The sequence below is a fragment of the Adiantum capillus-veneris genome, chromosome 14 (assembly GCF_014529385.1).
Source record: "Adiantum capillus-veneris isolate H3 chromosome 14, ASM1452938v2, whole genome shotgun sequence".
Classification (NCBI taxonomy): domain Eukaryota; kingdom Viridiplantae; phylum Streptophyta; class Polypodiopsida; order Polypodiales; family Pteridaceae; genus Adiantum; species Adiantum capillus-veneris.
Genome location: NC_140944.1, coordinates 125273355 through 125294198, shown reverse-complemented (window position 1 = coordinate 125294198; position 20844 = coordinate 125273355). Strand labels below are relative to the sequence as shown.

At 42.0% G+C, this 20844-nt stretch overlaps 1 protein-coding gene and 1 long non-coding RNA gene across 2 annotated transcripts; both read right to left on the bottom strand.

Annotated features, from left to right (window-relative positions):
• Positions 1 to 456: 456 nt before the first annotated feature.
• On the bottom strand, positions 457 to 11830 carry LOC147443086 (uncharacterized). The gene is made up of 3 exons (XR_015190307.1): positions 11508 to 11830; positions 1238 to 1555; positions 457 to 689 (listed from the first exon to the last, which is right to left on the bottom strand). It is a non-coding gene; the product is annotated as an uncharacterized LOC147443086 (long non-coding RNA).
• A 1819-nt stretch (positions 11831 to 13649) lies between these two features.
• Positions 13650 to 16551, bottom strand: LOC147443085 (pentatricopeptide repeat-containing protein At3g09040, mitochondrial-like). The gene has a single exon (XM_086529016.1). The coding sequence runs from the start codon at positions 16360 to 16362 to the stop codon at positions 14527 to 14529; it is 1836 nt and encodes a 611-aa protein (XP_086385142.1). The 5' UTR covers positions 16363 to 16551; the 3' UTR covers positions 13650 to 14526.
• Positions 16552 to 20844: the final 4293 nt, after the last annotated feature.

The following is a 20844-nucleotide window of genomic DNA, read 5'->3' as shown; positions in this document are numbered from 1 at the left end:
GCTGATGTTTCTTCGTTTAGAAACAGAATGATTGAAAACATGATCAATTACGCGACCATGCATCCAGACGGAGCACATGATACTTTTATCCTGCCAGCACCAAGGCCCACGCCTAGGTCTCCGTCGACAAGATACCCCGTGTTTGCCACACCAACACAAGCACATATCAATATCTCCCCAGATGCCTCCCCAACCCAAGCTCCCACCAGCTCTCGTCCTCAAGAAACAAGTCCAGAACCCTCAAACCCCCCACCCAGCACCTCTCCTGCTCATGAAGCAGCTCCAGAGCCCCCAAAACCCCCACCCAGCACCTCTCCTACTCATGAATCAGCTCCAGAGCCCCCAAGCCACCACCTCTCCTCAACCTCAACCAACAGCCCCCACATCACCGCACGCACAAGATTAGAAAAAGATTATGAAATGTACTTTTGACAAATTGATTACAAGTAGTGGATCGAAATTTGACTTTTGTTTTGATTATGGTTCAAAGTTTACAAAATGTTGTGTACAGATTTTCAAAAAAATGGGAGAGTGAGGATCCAATGGTGTTTGGTAATGTAGAGAGCTGCCTTTGTCGAGTAATCTTTGAGAATAGTATTTGAATCATTGTGTACAGTTAGTTTACTATTTCAAGTCTGTCCGCTGGTAATCTGTGTACAAAGAGTCGTATTTTCTTGTCTGTGAGGTACCTGCAATGCAACGTACGCGATAAGACATTGGGATACATGAGCACAATAGAAACATCAACGTATAAAAGTAATACATGTAGCTTAGTACCTTTCGCATGTTACACTTGAAAATAAATTTTGAAGGCAAATTAAGATCGGAATCACTTAACAGATCCTCTCGAACCTATCTTAAAGTGACATTTGATCTGACCACAACAACTATAAGCAAATAATTTGAAAACCATATCTCGATGGGCATCAAGGGATTAAAAGCATTGTCACTTAAATCGTGATCCATAGCTACCAATTGACCATTCACTCGATGCCACCTCATGTAGTAGAAAGAAACTATAAAATTCTGTGATGCTATCACACACTTGCACACAACCGAGCGCTTTTCAACTTTGCAAAAAATGCCTTCAGAATCACTAACATCCCAATTATCATCCAAAAATTCAAGGCAAGTTTGGGATTTGCAAATGAACATGGTTTCTGTTTTTCTAACCTCCTCATCGTGGAAGAAAGCTATAAAGACATGTAATGGCATAAATAGATTGACTCGTACTTGCCTGCTTGCAATGTTTGGTCGCAAACACTTCAAAATTTCCTGATGAAGCTTGAGTTAAAACACTCAGAGGTTTCTGAAGTTGGAACTGGCCACTTTAGGGAATCTTGTTGGGGAAGAGGGAAAGGTTTCAAAGTACCAAATCCATGGACAGAGCAAGGGACGTTGTAAAAGTAGTCGTAAAATAAAACTCCCCTCTCTGCAAGAGCTCTTCTTGCACTAGTTCTGTACATAAGTTCTCCCACTGAAGCATGAAAAGCATCAAAAATACCAATTATGCACTCAACTGGTTTTCAGTCTTCTTTGTTAGAAGGATAAATATCTGCAAAAACAAAAGATAAGAGAATGGTCACAAGAAATAGTCAACAAAATAACTTGAAGGATCTTTAAAGACTTTTTAGCAATATAGTAGTCACACAATTTGGTCTATGAGCAGGAAACCCCAAAGGTGACTATTGTAGTCGTAGTTTGGAGTGCATATATGCATGCTCAATGAGTAACTCTTTCACTGTCTTTCCCATTTGAGACAAGCGAAAATCTTTCACACGTCCTTTGTAGCTGTTGATGAATTCATTTGACATCCGTTTTCTTCTTCTTGTTTGAAGCAAACCCAACTACCAATGGTGACTGTGGTAGACATCCAGCGACCATGGTCTAAGTCAAAGCTGTTGAATAGTTACACAGATTTAACAGAGGCGGATGGTGGTCGTAGTCGTCTTCCTTCCATCTCTTCTTCTATTAGCTGCGAAGTGACACTACGCAAAAACGATAAAAGAAAATAGGCGCACTAGTTTACACAAGAAGTAGTAGCTTGAAAAGTGTTCATCAAAAGGTGTGCCTCATTGAATGTGAGTTATGGCACATTCGGCGTTCGTCGCCCATGGTAAGGGAATAATTTTCACAAATCGCGTTGTATCTTCTTATTCAGATCTTTTTAACAGAAAAAACTCTTTTTTGAAAACGCAAAAATTTGAGATAAAAATCAAAGAAATTGGAGCTACCGTTGTGGTGACTCAAACTCTATTGGTCGAACAGCATTCTCTCTCTAACGCCAAAAAGTCCTTTTTTGAGTCCAAATTTTTCCTAATGGGTTCCTTATGCTTCAGCTTGTGGTAGTCTCATGTATGCCATGGTGGCTACAAGACCTCACATTGCACATGCAGTGGGAGTTGTCAGCAGATTTATGTCTAAGTACCCTTGTAAAAAGCATTGAGATGCTGTCAAGTCAATTCTCAGATACTTGAGTGGCACTTCAGATAGACAATTATGCTATGGTCATGGAGAGTCATCCATTCAGGGATTTGTAGATAGTGATTATGCAGGCTTTATTGACAGTCGTAAATCAACAACAGGGTGGATTTACACATTTGTTGGTTCTGCTATTTCTTAGAGGTCTGTTCTTCAAAACTGTACATCCATTTCTACCACAGAGGCAGAGTATGTTGCATCGAGTAAGGCATGCAAAGAAGCTATTTGGCTTGCTTGCCTAGTGAAAGATCTTGGATTGGAGCAGTGTACACCAGTTCTTCATTGTGATAGTGCTATTTCCTTGGCTAACAATCCAGTGCTTAATTTCAGAACAAAACACATCGATGTGCGTTATCACCTTAGTTGTGAATGCCTGGCAAACAAGAGCCTTGATTTAGTGAAGATTCCTACATTAGAGAACACAACGGATGCACTCACTAAAAGTCTCTCCAACCATCAGTTTCAGCACTGTCGTGAGTTGATGGAAATTGTGTGAAGAGTGGTTCTCTTCCATTCTTGTGGTCTCTCACATTGACCATCAAGTGAGAGAATGTTAGGTTTAATGGCCATGTAGCCGATCGCCCATCACTAATTGCTACTAACCCTAAGTGTACATCTATACACTTGTGTGAGTCACTAACACTAAGTACAATGTGTATTGTGCCTTACTGCATAAGATAGAGAAGAAAGAAAGGGGGCACACAATGTGCGTTGGCTCTCCCCCTCCAACCTGTGTGTGAGGCTATGGTGGTGTCTGTGCGATTCCTCTTCCTCTTCTGCTATGCTCCCGGCTCCTCTCTTTCACATAAGTGCTGCATGTGAAAGTGAATCTAATAACAAGGCTCTCAACTTTAATCACAAGAGTTTCACATAAATTTAAGAGATGCAAAGAAATCTATGTATGATGTGCTTTTCACTTTAGATGCAAGTAGGTGAGCAAACTTACTAGTGTAAGTTAATGATTGTGGACTATAGACTTTGTAAAACATGAGCAGTGGTTTGCTTACATGTTAAAAGGTTGCTCTATGTTGATGGTTTGTAGCACACTAACATCATGAGCTATGATAGGGAAATCTCAACAAGTGCTACTAGACCAAACTATACAAGTAATCCTTTTTTTTTTTTTTAGATTTATGTATCATTGTGGTTGGATTAATTGGCTCCATTTGAGATGGAAATTTTATTTTTTATAATCCAATATTGCAATGATTAGCTAATGCCTCTGTCTACTATGAACCCTTGTTTTGAATGCCATTGAGTCATAAGAATCAATGTCTAACTAACGTGAACCAAGGCTAGTGCTCAAGAAAAGTGTGTCTCAATTCATCCTTCAGTCAGATAGAAATTCATAATAGTACAATAAGAGCATAGGCAAAAGGAAAATTTTCACTTGCAAACAAGAGGGAAATTGTGCATATACGTAAAATATGTAGCTAGTTTCCTAAAATATATAGTTAATTTCCCAAATTCATGATTAAAAAATGTCTTAAAGAGATTTGTGTATGTTTGGAAAATATGTTTTTCCCAAATTTGATGTGGCTTGAAAAAGAAAAGTTTTTTTCAAAACTTGTAAGTCAAAAGGATAAGAGGTTTCTGATAAAGTTAAAATATTTACATTTTTCAAGATTTGTAGGTCTCAAAATAACTTTTGTTTTTTCATGGGCCATAATTAATCTACGCTTTGCAGACCGTGGAAAACTCCTTGCACTCTGCTACAGACTCTATGTTATAGATTGTGGAAAACACCTTACACTCTGCTACAAACTCTATCTATGCTTTGTTGCTGACTCTGTAATACTCGTCAACTCTAGCAACCTCCTTGCACTCCCCTACTATGAAAAGCAAGGCCTATTTGACTGCTTTAAGATATTTTGGCATGTTCATTAACTGTAGAGACGTCCTTGCTCTTGCCTATTGTGGAAAGTATGGCATATTTGTTGATGCGTGTGCAATCATCTATTCATTTCACAATTGCACCTAATCTACATCTCACTTCCCATGGTTGAAGGAAACAACTCATGAAGCAACTTATCATGTGACGCACATTTGGTGGTTTTCTCTTCACAGTGTTGCTTGCCTAAGGGGTGGAGAAGATCTAGTTTGAACAGGATGTGGGTGGCACCATAGCTTCAACATGGGTGAAATGGATCTTTTGCGTGCGGTTTTCTAATGATAAAAGTAGGGCTCCTTTTATGCAAGAAGAAGAAGATGCAGTATGCACAAGGTGGGTTGCTTCATGTGGCAAGGATTGATGAAGTGTTCATAAACTACAGCATGATTTCATAGCACTCCAAAGAAAAGAGTCATGAAGGCCGCTTATCGGGGCATGTTTGCTAGCATTTCCAAACACTCTATGTAGGGTGAAAGTATGTGTGGGGGGTTTGTGTGTGGAAGGATATATTAATGCTTAGTTCTACACCCACTATTGGGCATTGATAACAATAGCCAATTTTTGTCCTGGTATATAAGCCCCCATAATGTAATCATGACATTGGTTCATTTATGTGATCAAGAAATATTTTTTGCATTAAGATTTAGTTGTAGTGAATTTTTAAAGTTGCTTAATTGAAAGCCTCTTTGTTCGAGGTACAATGTGCACTATCTTGCAGCTTATACTTATTTCACATAGAATATTTTTTTGGTTCCTACTTTTTTAATTGGATCCTACCTTAGAGGCATACAAGCCAATCATACCGATGCATGCAAACATGTACTTGAGTACTTGAATGAACATTATACTTGGGGTTTCTTGAGATTCACTCACCCTCGTTGTGAGGGGTCATCAATAACACTGATGGACATGTTTGTGAGCATGCTCTAGACACCTAGGTTGCATAGGAATATCTACATATTTATGTGATTTGGGAGGATGGTTATTTTTTCTTTGAGTATCCAAGAGTATGTTTTCTTTAAACGCAATCTATAGTGAAAAGGTATTTTAAACTCATGACAATGTGTTCTGAGAATCATAATCATAAAGAGAAGCGAACCTGATAGTATTTGTTACCATATACATGTGGTAGTGATGTGTGTGAACACACTAGGACCGTCGGGACATTTTTTCCCTCTTTAGGAGGTTTTTTCCCCCGAGTATTGTATATACGCCCATCACTCTAGGGCTATCTATTTTTCCATTGCATACTAAGTAACACACTCTCTATTGTGTGCCTTGAGCTTCCTTCGTCTTCTCCAAGCTGTGTGTGTCTCTCTGCAACCCTAATTCCAACAATTGGTATCAGAGCAGGTTGTGTCCTCCCAGGCTTAGTCGCCAGCTGCTCCAACACATGCCTGTTCGCTTTCTCTGATTTCAGTGAGCTTTGGCGAGCGTTCGCAGGTCGATAAATTTTTGGGAGAGCTCGTACAGCTCGGTCTGCTTAGATTTCTGATTCGGGCTCATTTCGGCCTCCGTTTCCACTATAGGCAGTGCTGCACAGGCTACTTCATCATTTTGTGCAGAATTTCTGTCAGTGCCGTTTTCTACATACAGGTGCCTTATAGTCTTCTACAGTTTGTGCTATATAGCACGTATTGTTCTCGCTCCATTTCTCCTATTTTTAATTTTCACATCAGGTGCAGCATTTACCATGGCTAACAACAACAACACAGATGTGTTCAAGATGTTTGTTGTCTGTTGAGGACAGGTTGGATGGGGACAATTACCCTATGTGGGCTTATATGATGCAACACGTTCTTGTGTCAAAGGGCGTCTGAAATATTGTGTAGGGCATTGATGTACGTCCTGGTTCTTAGGATGTAGGCGATGTTGAGGATGTTGCAGATCTTGCTGCAAGGATTGCAGCTATTAGAGTTGTTTTGCCTACGACAGAACAAGCTCATTGGGATGTTAAGGATGTGCAGGCTCATGCATTGATTGCGTTTTCTGTGAAGTGCACCATTGTTCCTCACATCCGTTCAGCAAAATCTGCAAAACAGGCTTGGGATATTATAGCAGGTCTTTATGCAAGCCGCAATGAGGCTAAAATTTCTTTGGTGAGTAAAGGGCTGGAGTCGAAGATTATGCATGAGGAGGATGATATGGAAACTTTTCTTGCTAGTGTCAAGGATATCAATGAGCAACTTATTTCTACAGGTGAAGTCATTTCAGACAGTTCCCTTGTGCAGACTGTTCTTGATGCCTTACCAGATTCTTACCAGACTTTTGTTAGTACTTGGAGACTTATGACCCAAGGAAATCCAGAAGTTGTCAAGTTTGATGCATTATGCACATTGCTGTTGCAAGAGTCACTTTCCAAAAAAAACAAGACTAGACAGCGTAGTTGAACAGGCTTTTATTGCTTCTCAAAGAAAGGGTGGTAACAGCAATGCAACCACTTCTTATGGTTCTGCTACGAGTGGCAAAACTTTTGTTCCCAATGCTTCTGCTGGCAACACTTCTTGTGGAAATTCTGGTGATAAGGGCAAAAAGAAGATGTGTTGCCATTATTGTAAAGCTAATGAGCACTTGATCAAGTCGTGTCCTAAGTTGAAGTCCAAAGAGGCTAAGAAGAAAGAGGGTGGTTCCACTGCAAATGCTGGTTCCACTACAAATGCAACCATTGTTGAGTCTACTGTGAAAGGAGACTGTGTTGCTGATGTTGATGCAGAATGGGCTTTTAGCACACAGTGCACTTACAATCTTGCTTTCCATGATGCATGCTTGTCAGTTGCTGCAGATTCACATGTGTGGTATTTCGACAGTGGTGCTACAAAGCACATTACCTCACATCGTGAATTGTTTACCTCTCTTGAGTATGTCTCTCATGGGAATTCAGTCACTTGTGCCAACAATTCCTCTTATCCGGTTCAGGGAGTGGAAAGATTGTGCTTACTGCTGCAAATGGCAGTTCCTTCACACTTGTTGATGCACTTTATGTACCTGGGATCAAGAAGAATCTCTTGTCTGTATCCGCACTTGCTAGACTTGGACTTGTAGTCAAATTTGTGGATGACAGATATACAGTTCATGATCTCAATTTTTGGTGATGAAATTGTTGCATCTGGCCTTTTGTGTCGTGGGCTGTATAAGCTCACTTTGTATGACAAGTGTGGACAAAATTTTGCAAATGCTGTTGCAGATTCAAGGGCTATTTCAGATGCAAAACTCTGGCATGCACGTTTTGGTCATCTTAATTTTGTCAGTTTGCTGCGTTTGCAGAAATTTGATATGGTTGCTTCTTTGCCGCCTCTTGAAGCACCTGTCAAACATGTTTGTGAAGGCTGTATTTTGGGTAAGATGCAGCGTTCTAAGTTTCCAAAGGATGGTTCAGTTCGGGCCACATGCAGGTTGCAGCTTGTGCATAGTGATGTTTGTGGGCCCATGCAAACTCCATCCTTGGGCAATTACTTGTACTTCGTGACTTTCATTGATGATTACTCCACGCATGCATGGGTATTTCCGCTTAAAGCGAAGTCCGAAGTTTTTATGTGCTTCAAACAATTTCTGGCTATGGTTGAAAATGTCTCGAAATGTACTATGGACACCCTCTGTTCCGATCGAGGGAGGGAGTATATGTCTCATAAATTTAACGCATTTCTGGCTAGTCGTGGGATAAAACACCAATGTACAGTGCCTTATCCACCTCAGCAAAATGGTGTTGCTGAGAGGAAAAACAGGTCACTGACGGAAATGGCACGATGTATGGTCAAAAGTCAAGCTTTGCCGCATTCTTTTTGGCTTGAGGCCATCATGTGTTCCACTTATGTACTAAACAGGTGTCCTACGAAAGCTTTGCAGTCTATTACTCCATATGAAGCATGGCATGATAGAAAGCCTTCTATTGAGCACATGCGTGTTTTTGGCTGTTCGGCATATGCTTTGGTGTCACAAACACAGCGCAGAAAATTGGATGATAAAGCTGTCAAATGTATTTTGGTTAGTTATAGTGCTGAAAGCAAAGGTTACAGGTTGTATCATCCGCAAACAAAACGTACTCTAGTTTCACGGGATGTAGTGTTTGTGGAAGATTCTGTTCAGCCCTTGCTGTCATGTACTAGAGATAGTAATGTAAGCTCACAGGACATTTATGACACTTTGTTGCCTCTTTTTGGTGGTGGAAATACGAATGTAAGTTCCAATGAGGAAAATGTGTAGCCTATGGGGGTTTCTGAAAATGTTTTAGATCAGCCAATTACTGATGCTGATGTACATGATGTCTTGATGAGGAAAGGGCTGAAAATGAGCAGGCTAGAGGTATGCCAAAATGGCTGGTGCACACTTTGCGTGACAGTAAGTTGGATGCACCTTTGTCTAGTCGTACTCGTTCAGGCTCTCGCCATGCATCTTATGCATCAGATTGTTATGCTTTGGCTGTGTCTAGCTTACATGATGTTGAGGAGCCTCTGTCTTTTGATGAAGCACAGAATTCAAAAACTGGATGGCTACCATGCAATCAGAATATGATGCACTTATAGAAAATGACACATGGACTTTATGTGATTTGCCTCCTGGCAAAAAGGCCATTGGTACGAAGTGGGTTTACAAGTTAAAACGCAAGCCGGATGGTGAGATCGATCGCCATAAGGCTCGACTTGTTGCAAAGGGTTATGCACAGCAAAAAGGCATTGATTATGAAGAGACTTTTGCTCCCACTTGTCGTATGACTACTGTGCGTTTTCTATGTGCATTGGCAGCTCATTTTGGTTGGGATGTACATCAATCAGACATTGTTACTGCTTTCTTGAATGGTGACATATTTGAGGAAGTTTATGTAACGCAACCTCACGGTTTTGTCATAAAAGGACAAGAGGACAAAGTGTGCAGATGTAAGAACGCTTTGTATGGGTTGAAGCAATCTCCTCGTGCTTGGTATGAGAAAGCTGACACACATTTGGTTAAACGAGTCTTTCGTAACAGTCCAACAGAAAGCACATTCTATGTAAAGCGTGAGGATGATGTACTTCTCATTGTGGTTCTTTATGTCGATGATTTGCTGATCACTGGACCAAACGAGAGACATATTGCTGAATTTAAGGCTGACTTGAATGCTACTTTCAAGATGAAAGATTTGGGGCTGTTGCATCATTACTTGGGTATACAGTTTAAGCAGTGTGATGGTGGTATTGCCTTATGTCAGAAAAGTTACATAGAGACATTGCTATGTAAGTTTGGACTTGAGGATTGCAAACCTATTGCCACTCCCATGGAAACAGGTTTGAAGTTGAGTCTACATGATGTTGGCGATCCTGCTGATGTCACTCTTTACCAAACTGTTGTTGGCTGCCTCATTTATGTATGCAACACGAGGCCAGATATTCAGTTTGCAGTCTCACAGGTCAACAGATTTATGCATAGCCCAGGGTCTAAGCATTGGCAGGAAACCAAGAGTATTTTCCACTACCTTAGTGGAACTTTACATCTTGGCTTGTTTTATCCCAAGGGGAGATCATTGCCACCAGACAGACATGCTTTTTCAGACTCAGATTGGGCTGGTTTTTTTGACACGCAAGTGTCCACAAGTGGTTTTTGTTTCATGCTTGGTAGTTCATGTATATCAGGGTTGAGCAAGAAACAACCTACTGTGGCCACTTCGAGTTGTGAGGCTGAGTACAGGGCAGTCTTCACAGCTACGGTTGAGTGTGTATGGCTCAGATGCCTTATGGCTGATTTGGGTGTTGGACAGGACACTACCAACACTATCTACACTGACAGTCAGAGCGCATTGGCAGTTGCGAGAAACCCAGCTTTTCATACTCGCACAAAGCACATTGAGGTGCATTACCACTATGTCAGGGAGAGGCTCTCAGCAGGAGAGATCAGCTTAGCTTATGTGCCAACACAGGACAACCTTGCAGATCTTTTCACAGAGACATTGTCTCGTGAGAAGCTTGAAGCTTTCCACAAAGCTTTGGGCTTACTCCCCTTTGTGGACTGATCATGTCCTCAGGGCATGGCACTTCCCTTTACTCATGTGCTAGCTCTCGTTCACCGCATCACTCCAGGGGGGAATTGTTACCATAAACATGTGGTAGTGATGTGTGTGAACACACTAGGACCGCCATGGCATTTTTTCCCTGTTTAGGAGGTGTTTTCCCCCGAGCATTGTATATACGCCCATCACTCTAGGGCTATCTATCTTTCCATTGCATACGAAGTAACACACTCTCTATTGTGTGTCTTGAGCTTCCTTTGTCTTCTCCAAGCTACGTGTGTCTCTCTGCAACCCTAATTCCAAAATGGATAGGTACGCAAAGGCTATCCTTCAAAACAAGAGTTTCAAAGCCAGGGTGGATTATCACATGTAATCTACCTTTATAGGCCGTATTAGACTTCCTACCTTTAGTTTTTTGAAAAAGACCCGTAGATAGATCTAGGGACTCAAGCACTTGTAGAAAAATAATAACCAGCACGTCCCTATTCAGAAAAATAATAGATGTGCGCCATGCTGATCAAAATGCTAATGAAAAAGTAAACTAGATCGGCCACATCTGTTGTTACCTACCAGTCAAGGCAGAAAGCCTCATATGCAGAACTAGGAAGGGTTTTAAAACTATCAAAATTTAAAAGAGCCAATAGTCCCGCCTAGAACCAATATGGGTACACATTAAATATTGATTTATTGGGGGAGATCTTTAAACAAATTTCAATGTTAACAATATACCATATCAAATCATAGCAACCACAATTAAAAAGTCATCAGTACCAACTAATTTCGGCATCAATCAGTCTAGGCAACAAACATGAAAAAACCAGAAGCAATGCCTATTATTAACAGTTCGGCATAGCGGAGATCTTAGTTTAAGCCATGCAGAACCAGCCCATGCCATCCCTACTGCATTCTACATATGCCAAACAATACAATGTAAACTTACAATAAAGAGTAGGTCATGCAATAAATAAAATGTTGCAGTAAAATAAATGAGATAAACAATCATTTACCACACCAGGATTTTATACAACAAAAGCTACTACCAAGTTAAGCCCCCAAAGACTTCCAACTTAAATTGTTAAAAAACTATCATGCAAAACCCTCCATTTTCCAAGCACACACATCTTGTATCAAGGCTAAGTGAGGGTATAAAATCCTCACCTTTGTTTAAATAGGCAAACCTTCGTCTATTGGAGAGCGTGTCCGCAGCATCGAGCCCAGCATGGCACTAGTCCTTGCTAGCAGGAGGGAGTACAAGTGTATCTGTCGAGTGGCAGGCTGGGATAAATCTAGAGAGAGAGAGAGAGTATGCGAGAGAAAGAGAGAGAGTATGCGTCACTCGGACACAGCCTAGTGTTGGTACATGGGAGCAAAGCGAGCGGGAGAGACGTGAGGAGGGTGATAAGAATAGCGAATATTAAGCATCGGCAAAGGTGAGATAACCCACACACCACAGTTTTAGGCGGTAAAGATGGAGAGCAATAAAGAAACGCAAACATTTTCAGCCCTGATGCAGCACAAAAGGGACTAAAGAAGGTAATTACCATTAGTACATCCTATTTAAAGTTGTTGGTGGTATTATAGGTTCCCACTCCAAGAGCCCCACCCCAAATTACTAGTCAATATAAGGTAAGTTCCCACGGCTTTTACTAGAACAAGTATCAGGGTAGTGTCCCCATAGCCCAGGCTAGTTTCCCATCCCAAGGTCCGTGGTTAGTGTGAGGGCCTACTAAACATACAAATAACCCAAAACCATAGTGATATCACAGCTCTAGATTTGAGAGCATTCAATTGAGGAATATACAAGGTATAAACTCGAAGTAAGCAATCACTTGAGACCTCGTCAAGATATACATACAGAGTCATAAGATCCCATCAAGGGGCTTTTTTAACGGGGATATGAGAGGGAAAGCACCTCAGGGTGCCCAAAAAAACTAGGAGGGGAAAGTTTCTTTTTTTTAACCAAAGATTATTATTAAGCAAGTTTAGTGCGAGAAGGGGTTCGGTCTACTAGGAGAGCAATAGATTAAATGTATCAAGTGGAGTGCTCATTATTGGATCACGTCAAGTCCTACTTAGTATTGGGGTTTCCCAAGTAAAGAGTATGTCATTATTAAGCTACAGATGCCAGTGACGTGTGTGTGTGTGTGTGTGTGTGTGTGTGTGTGTGTGAGTGAGAGAGAGAGAGAGAGAATAAGAAGAGGAAATTGGGATAACCTTTCTATCACCCAAGTGTGGTAGATATGTTATCTCTTGAATAATAGGTCTTGAGTTCGGCAATTGTCGGGCGGATAGATCTTTGAGGTCTCTTGGGATTGTTCCTACCACGCAAAAACTTTCTCTTGTTTCTTTAAAAATTAGTTCTCTTTCACTTTTCCTCAATTCTCTCTTTCAAACTAGAGCATTCCAAATTATTGGTTAGTCATGCAAAACAAGAAGTGAATAATCACTTCTAGGGTGGGGTAAAACTTAAGAACGTGTTGTCTAGGATATATCAAAATAGAATTTAGTGATTGTGACCCCACCATAATGACATAATGTCACTAACTTCACTAGTGCACAGCATAGGTGGGCTCTGCTTTTCAACCCAAAAAAAATATTGAATTTTAGATTAACTCGAGAAGATTTCAGTCACTCATACACAAAGTGAACATAATTGGCATGCAATCCTGCGATAATTATGCTTAAAGCTAGCTCATCTTTGCAAACAATTAGGTGGCAACAATGAACGAAAATGCAGGATCTAACTCAGGTTGCTTGTTTAGAGATGCCTTCACAATTGACCAAACAGTTCTCTTCACTCTGTTAACTTCTTCTTCTTCTCTCACTTTCAAACGTGAGAGAGGAAGAAGAGAACTTAAAAGTTCATAGGAAGAGAGAAGAAGGGGACTTCTCCCTGATTTTTTTCTTCTTGTCTCACTTTCAACTTCTTCTTCCTCTCTCACTTTTAAAGTGTGAGATAAAGTGAGAGAGGAAGAAGAGAACTTCCAATGGGGAGAGAAAAGAAGACGAAAACTTCGTAGGAACAAAGGAACAATGCGATACTCTTAAGGGGAGGGGGGGGGGAGGAGAGAGAGAGAGAGAGAGAGAAGAAGGGGGGGGGGCGAACCATCAGCAGGAACAATCCCAGAAGACCTCAAAGACTTATCCAGCCAGTCCTGAATTCAAGACCTGTTATTCAATGTTGATATGGGATGACCAATCTACCACACTTGGGTTTTACAAAAGTTATTTCAGTTTCCTCTTCTTATTGGGTGTGTGTATGTGTGCGCCGGAGGAACAATCCCAAGAGACCTCGAAGACTTATCCAACGAGTCCTGAATTCAAGACCTGTTATTCAATGTTGATATGGGATGACCGATATACCACACTTGGGTGATACAAAAGTTATTTCAGTTTCCTTATTGGGTGTGTGTGTGTGCCCGTGCAGTTTCCTCTTCTTATTGGGGGTGTGTATGTGTGCGCACCGGCACACATACACACCCCTATGAGAAAAGAGAGGAGGAAGAGAACCTTAGATATATCCTACAAGTCTTGATCTCAAGACTTGCAAACTCCTTCACCCATCTTCCTGCTGCTTCATCTGACCATTTTAGGGACAAGTTGTTTTGCTTTACTTTTGTTTTGGCTCCCCCCCATGTCTACCATCCTGTCTCTGAAAATCTTTCCCTGCCTCGCCAGCCTCTTCTCATCTTGCAGTCTTTGGAAGAGTCATCTTGAACGAGTGGACTGCCCTTTTTGTGCCCTCTCTCTCTCGTGGAATGAACAACGACAGACCCTCTTCATGGTTCAAACCCGTGGTCATCCATGATATGACAAGGTTATGCTCTTGTTTGCAGCCAGTGGTGCCTGCGTCCCTTCTGTCCATCCAAAACTATCCAGAGTTCTCTCCCTATTTGGTTTTCATATTGTCCAGGCCATCTTTACTCCCTTTAAGAAAGGGCTTTTCCCCTGGCATGTTGTTCCCACTGAGTAGACCTTTGGCCTAGGCATTTTCAATTGTATCCAATGTACAGATTTGTATGGATTTTGCTAAGATGGAATCAGCTATATGCTTACGCAATTGGTCGTAGGACTAGTTCTGCAATGCAGCTATGTTTCGGCATGCTGCACACCCAGATTTAAGATATGATTTCAACAATCATGTTTAGAGAGAGAGAGAGAGAGAGAGAGAACCCAATCATACCACATGATCAAACGCCAACCTTCCAAGTTTAATGTTTCCCCTTTTTCGACAAGCACCCAATAAGGTAAACCACAAGGGGGAATGGTCGGCAAAGGGTACCTTAACAAGCATTGTCATTGCCTTGTCAAAGTGTCCACCACGGCAGAAAAGGTCCACCAAGCATGTGTGATGCTTTAAAGTTGGAATTATGCCATACCTTGTACTCATTGTCTCATAGTGTGTTTGGCCCTTTCCAGCTGCCCCTATACTACCACATGATTTAAGAATACAGGTGAAGGTTACTACATCAGGTATTAGACCATCAAGTTTCATTAGCTTGAAACAATTTAGGGCTTTTCTGCCATACCCATTTTGGCAATAACCTGTGATGAGTGCATTCCACGAAACAATGTTCCGAACTACAAGTCTGTCAAACACTTCTTGGGCCTTTGCAACTGCACCACATTTGGCATACATATCCACCACGGCATTACCAAGCTCAGCAACTTTCGCCATTAGTCCTTTACGGGAAATCTCAGAGTGAACTTCTCTGCCCTTATCAGCCGCTCCAACGTTTCCACAGGCTTTCAAGATGCAAGCATAAGTCACTGCATTGGGAGAAAGGCCATCATGCTGCATACACTCATAACAATGCAATGCATCATCACCATGCCCGTGTTGGGCATATCCTGCAATAAGTGTGGTCCAAGACACTACATCCTGGATACTAAGCTCATTGAACACTCTTCCTGCTTTTGTGAACACACCACATTTGGCATACATATCCACCAATGCACTTCCAAGAATGTGGAATTTGTCCGTCAATCCCTGTCTAAGAGCGTCCGCATGTATTTGTTGCCCCTTTCCAGCTGCTCCTATACTGCCACAGGCCTTCAGAATTGAGGCGAACATAACCATATCAGGAGGAAGACCTTCTTTTTTCATAAGTTCAAATACTCGAAGCGCTTCCTCACCTTGTCCATTCTGGCAGTATCCCCCTATGAGCACCGTCCAAGATACTACATCTCGAATTGGAAGCCTGTTGAACACATCATGGGCCCTAGAAAGTGCACCACCTTTGACATACATTTCAACCAAAGCACTGCCAACCACTCGACCGCTGTGCAGCAACTCCCCATCAACAATTCCTGCATGGAGTCTTTTGCCCTTCTCGACAGCCTTTGTGCTACCACACGCTTTAAGTATGCTTGCATAGGTAACCCCATCAGGAGGAAACCCCTCACATTTCATCCTCTCCAAGCAAATGAATGATTCCTCAACATACCCACATTGTTCGTATCCGGAAATGAGTCCAGTCCATGAAACTACATCCCGAAGCGGAAGTGTCTCTAGCACCTCCTGTGCCTTCTCTAGTGCGCCACATTTGGCATACATGTCCACCAATGCATTCCCAAGCACACCATTAATCCCAACAAGTTCCCGCCTGATAATCTCCGCATGTATTTCTTGGCCCCTTTCAGCTGCCCCCATGTTTCCGCACACATTAACTGCAGAAAGAAAGGTCACCTCATTAGGTAGAATGCCCTCAGCTTGCATCTGCTCCAAACAATGAAATGCCTCCTCACAAAGCCCATGCTGAATATAACCTGTCATGAGCACATTCCAAGAGACAGCGTCCCTACAGGTAAGCTGATCGAAAACATTACATGCCTTCGCCAGCGCACCACATTTGGAGTACATGCTGATCAAGGCATTCCCAATAAAGATGTTCTCATCGAGTACACCCCGTTGAAGAATATCAGCATGCAATTTGCGACCTCTGCACAGGTTCTTTTCAGAGGCGCAAGATTTGAGAGCCGTTGTGAGAGCATGATCCTGGAGTACTGCCATGGCTGACTATGAGCTTGTTTTCCCCGAAGAGCGGTATGCCTCTGCATCCATGAGATCAGCATGCAGCCTAAACCTACTGAACTCGCTAATCGTCCACAAACAGAGCTGTACTCCTCCAATTTCGAGTTTAGTCATGACAAATTTCCAAAGCCAAGGTAGTGCATACTTTCACAGTTACCCCCGTGCTACACCATAAATAAAATTATTCATGCTACAAACCTATTTTTACCATGAACTTTAATGGGTTCTTAGTCTTCGTACATAGTTGCTATAGCCATGAAAATTTTTGTAGATTAGAGACAAAAAAGTGACTTTTTTGCATTTTGATGATCTATTCTTCGTGTTTGTTTGTCCACGCCCATAACCTATCTATTGATATAGCTTGGTACTTCACCCTCGTATTGACACCCCTAAAACTATTAACGACATGCAAACATGTCTTATTATGATCATTCTAAACACAACCACAAAACACAAAAACTGCGAGAATGAAAAATCTGGTTTTCACATTGTGGCCATCCTAACCTCCTTGAAAAATGTCTACTTATACCCAAATTGGGTTTGTATGCTTAGATATTGACCTAAGCTAGAAGTTGGCAATGTTCATTGAATGTAATGACCAATATTGAAGATAATGAGTGTGATTTTTGTAAAGCAAAATTTTCTTTCGAATTTTGTATTTTTAGCAAGTTGGGATATTAGGTTCCCCAAACTCGTGAAAGAAGCCTTACATAGCTTTGAAACTATATGCACAATCAAAAGTACCTTTGTATAGCATAAACATAAACAATTAAAATCGTGAAAGTGTAAAATTTCTCCCTAAATGTGCATGGCAAATTTTTCATAATTAGGCAATAACTTTGAATATGTATGCTTGTCATGCTTGAGAAACATAAGAAAACCTTTAGAATGGCAAAGACTAATTATGCAACACCCTAAAAACCAGTTAGAGGCATTCTAGGGTGGTCTATGGCCAATTTTATGGAAAATAATAAAAAACAGCACACGTTTTTTTTTCCGAGAAAGAGATCCTTCTATTAGTTAATGAAACTACCCATAGGGCTACAACCACCGCTACTAGAGAGGGCTACAACAATCATAACGGGAGACTCTCCCAATGAAAAAACAGCATATGTACAATGAGGCTAAATCAAGAACTGGGAGAAGGGAAAAGCCATACAGGTGGACATTAGTGCCATCTGAGCACACCCTGGACCATGGTGAAGAAAGGCCCAGGGCACCAAAGTCGAAGAAACGCCTCTCTACGCTCCCGCATATGATCGAAGCTGCCTTGGAGTCTCTCGAACTATCCCCTGAGAGTATGGATCAGCTCTAGCCAAAAATCTCGAACAGTCTTCGTTGGTGGCACAAGGCAAGCCTCAAAGATGCAAAAGCAGTGGGCCCACCAGATGAACCAGAGTGTCAGGCTACAAACGAGCTCCCAACACACCTCTCTCACATTGCACCACTCTTGTGGAGTAAGCTTTGTAGCAGGCTAAAGTGTAGGTCGACCCCCCTGCATCACTATCATCCTGCTGGTGGAGGATAGCTCAAACTGTAATGCAGGGCCCGTGAGAGTGGACCAAGCAGCTGTCCCCCAAGTGTATTGTCGCGATATAGAAAGAGTTGGCATCACTCGAACGACCCGAAACCAAACCTGTTGTGCCATAGGTCAGTCCCAAAGATAGTGACGCTGACTCTCCAAAGGGTGATCACAAGTTGCACATGATGTCGAGAGGCCACTATGCACAAGCCAGCTTCCCACTAATGTAGCTCTATGTGCAACGAGCCACTGGAACAACGTGACTCGCCACCGGCTGTCTAGCATCCCACAACCTCGCCCAAAAACTGACAAGAACTCAGTTGTGAGACCCTCCTCTTGCCAATGAGGTGCGGCAGCCGGACGAGCCTCTCTCTGTGTTGCCAGTATGTGACGTCCCAATTGAACAGTGTACTGAAAGAAAGGGACACGTGGATGGTTGGCTGAGGAGAAAGGGTCCCTCCAAAACCACTCTCCAGGATCCTAGTGCACTCGTTCCAGTGGATAGCTCTCCCAAGCCCACAGCCTCCAGTGGCATGTCTCAAGAGCTACTGGGTTAGGATCTATGACACAAGTCTTCCCACAACTGCGCACAACTTGGATCCTCTGAAAACAACACTTTGCAACCTGTGGGGTCTCTACTGAGACTTTATGCAATCGATGCTCTCCATGTAGCTCAAAAAACATGAAGGGTACAGTCTCTGAGCAAGCCCAAACTGCGATGAGGACCTCCAGTCGCCTGAAGGCCCCCATCCATCTGGGTGTTGCTAACTCGAGAGATGTAAGCCACTCAGCTGGCACTACCTCTGTGATGTCCTGAAACATGCTTTGCACCCCTCTCATGCCCTGTAGTTGGATGCTTTGAAGCTCCTCTAACAAACCTGAGAATTGTAGCCAGTCACCTAAAGTGCTTGTTGGACCCCATTAGGAAATTTGGGAGGTCATTTGGAGGGCCTTATTGAAGAGAGAGAAAAGAAGGCGCAACCAATGAGCAGCAACCTTACGTAACGTAGAAACGCATGGAAAATATCACAAAAATGAAAGAAAACATTTGAAAATATTGAGATTTGTCCCATTTTTGTAAGGTAACTTCCTCGTCTCACAAAGTAGGGCCCACTGCTAGTAGTCGTCAAGTTGCTGAGACCGGACTACTGATTGATAGCTAACTCTCTCCCTTCATTAAAAGATATCCACTCCCTTTATGAAAGGATTTCAAAACTCATTCTCCCTCCATTATAGCTATGGCTTCGTCTTCTTTCCGCCCAAGAAGTTCTAGAGGTTGTGTGCCGAGAAGACCATGTAGTAGCATAAGCACTATCTCAATCTCAAACTCTCTCACTACACATAATAGGTGGCAAGAGCAGAGGATAAGCAAAGGTTCTTGGGTTCGTATGCAGTCAAAAAGGAGAAAAAGCTCGAAGGCAACAAATATGTTTCGTTCTGCATGGAAAGCAAGAGTCCGGGATTTCAAAGTCGAGGTTGGTAAGAAGACTGTGAAAGAGGTCTTTGTTCAACATGTTTTCACTCACTCTGATGTGATTGCTAATGGCAACGATGTCTCCATGGTGCATAATCCACGGTGCAACTGTGAGTTAATTATTTAGCACTCCTCTATAAATGTTATCCTACATCAATCTGTTTTTTTCTTCTCTTATTACAGATATTTCATTAGGTTATACAGATGTTTGTATTTATTTCTATTATTTTGCATTCACAGATGATTATCCTTCCACATATGAGGAATGGGAGCCACTAGAGTGCATTATAGGTCTCATCTCTGTGACCCATGCTCATATTGGGGTCTTGCAACATGCGGACATAACTAGCAAAAGCCTTGCAGACGAGGGTATTTTCTTCTATGACCATTTCTACCAACTCAATCAAAGGAATTAGAGAGGAGTGTTTGTGAAGGTTTCACTACCAACCAACTAGAACTCCATGGATTAGCCCGTTCCCGACACAACAATGAATGAGGCATTGAGGAGCAGGCTCTATAGGGATGTTCAGAGGTCTCTTCGAAACTCTATACCCACATGGTGAAACTTGCAAATTTCTAACATGTTGGTCTCTTTGTTGAGTTATTTCATACCTGCAATGTACATGTTGCTAAAGCTATGCTGCTCTGCAAATCATTTGATTCCCTCTTGTGTGATAAGCTTCTTGATCGAGGGTGGTATGTGAAAGAAACAGATGGCATATGTTGCGAGATTTCTCTTGACACTTTCATTGTCAAGTATATGCTTGCGACACAGACATTCATAATCTCCTTTTGGTACAAGCGTTCTCACCTTGTTGAAGGTTGCTATGTGTGTATGGATCAAGAGGCAGCAAGTTTGGCAAACAATGCTATCATAGACGTGGAAGTGGTGGACAAAGACCTAAATTTTATGACGGTAATTACAACAAGGCATCAATGCAATCTTTTGCAACTTCGACATGACATAGTGGAGGAGGCTGCTGACATTGACTCCGTAAACTTTTATTTCTTGTTGGGCGAACGAAGAGTAACGCAACGAAGGGAGAAGCATTTTCTGTGTGGAGATCTTTCTGGCCGTATTCAAATCGTGCCCATGTAATCTAGCCGGAATGGCTTCAACAAAATGTAATGTTTTTGACTAGTTTAATCTTAATATCAAGTGTTTGCTCACAACTCTCTCTCTCTCTCTCTCTCTCTCTCTCTCTCTCTCTCTCTCTCTCTCTCTCTCTCTCTCTCTCTCTCGCAGCGGAAACGGGACAACATATTAAAAGTCCAAAATTATTTCGACCCTATAACTTCCACAAGTTGGGCTAAGGTATCCTCAACCAACGCTTTTTTCCCCCTAACAAATGTGAGGGCACAGCCGCTGGTGGAATCCTCTTCCTAGCGAAGAAGTTTTCTAAACGTTTTTAGTGCGCGGGGATGGATAGTTACCTGACTAATCAGGTCCACCCGTCCTTGATTG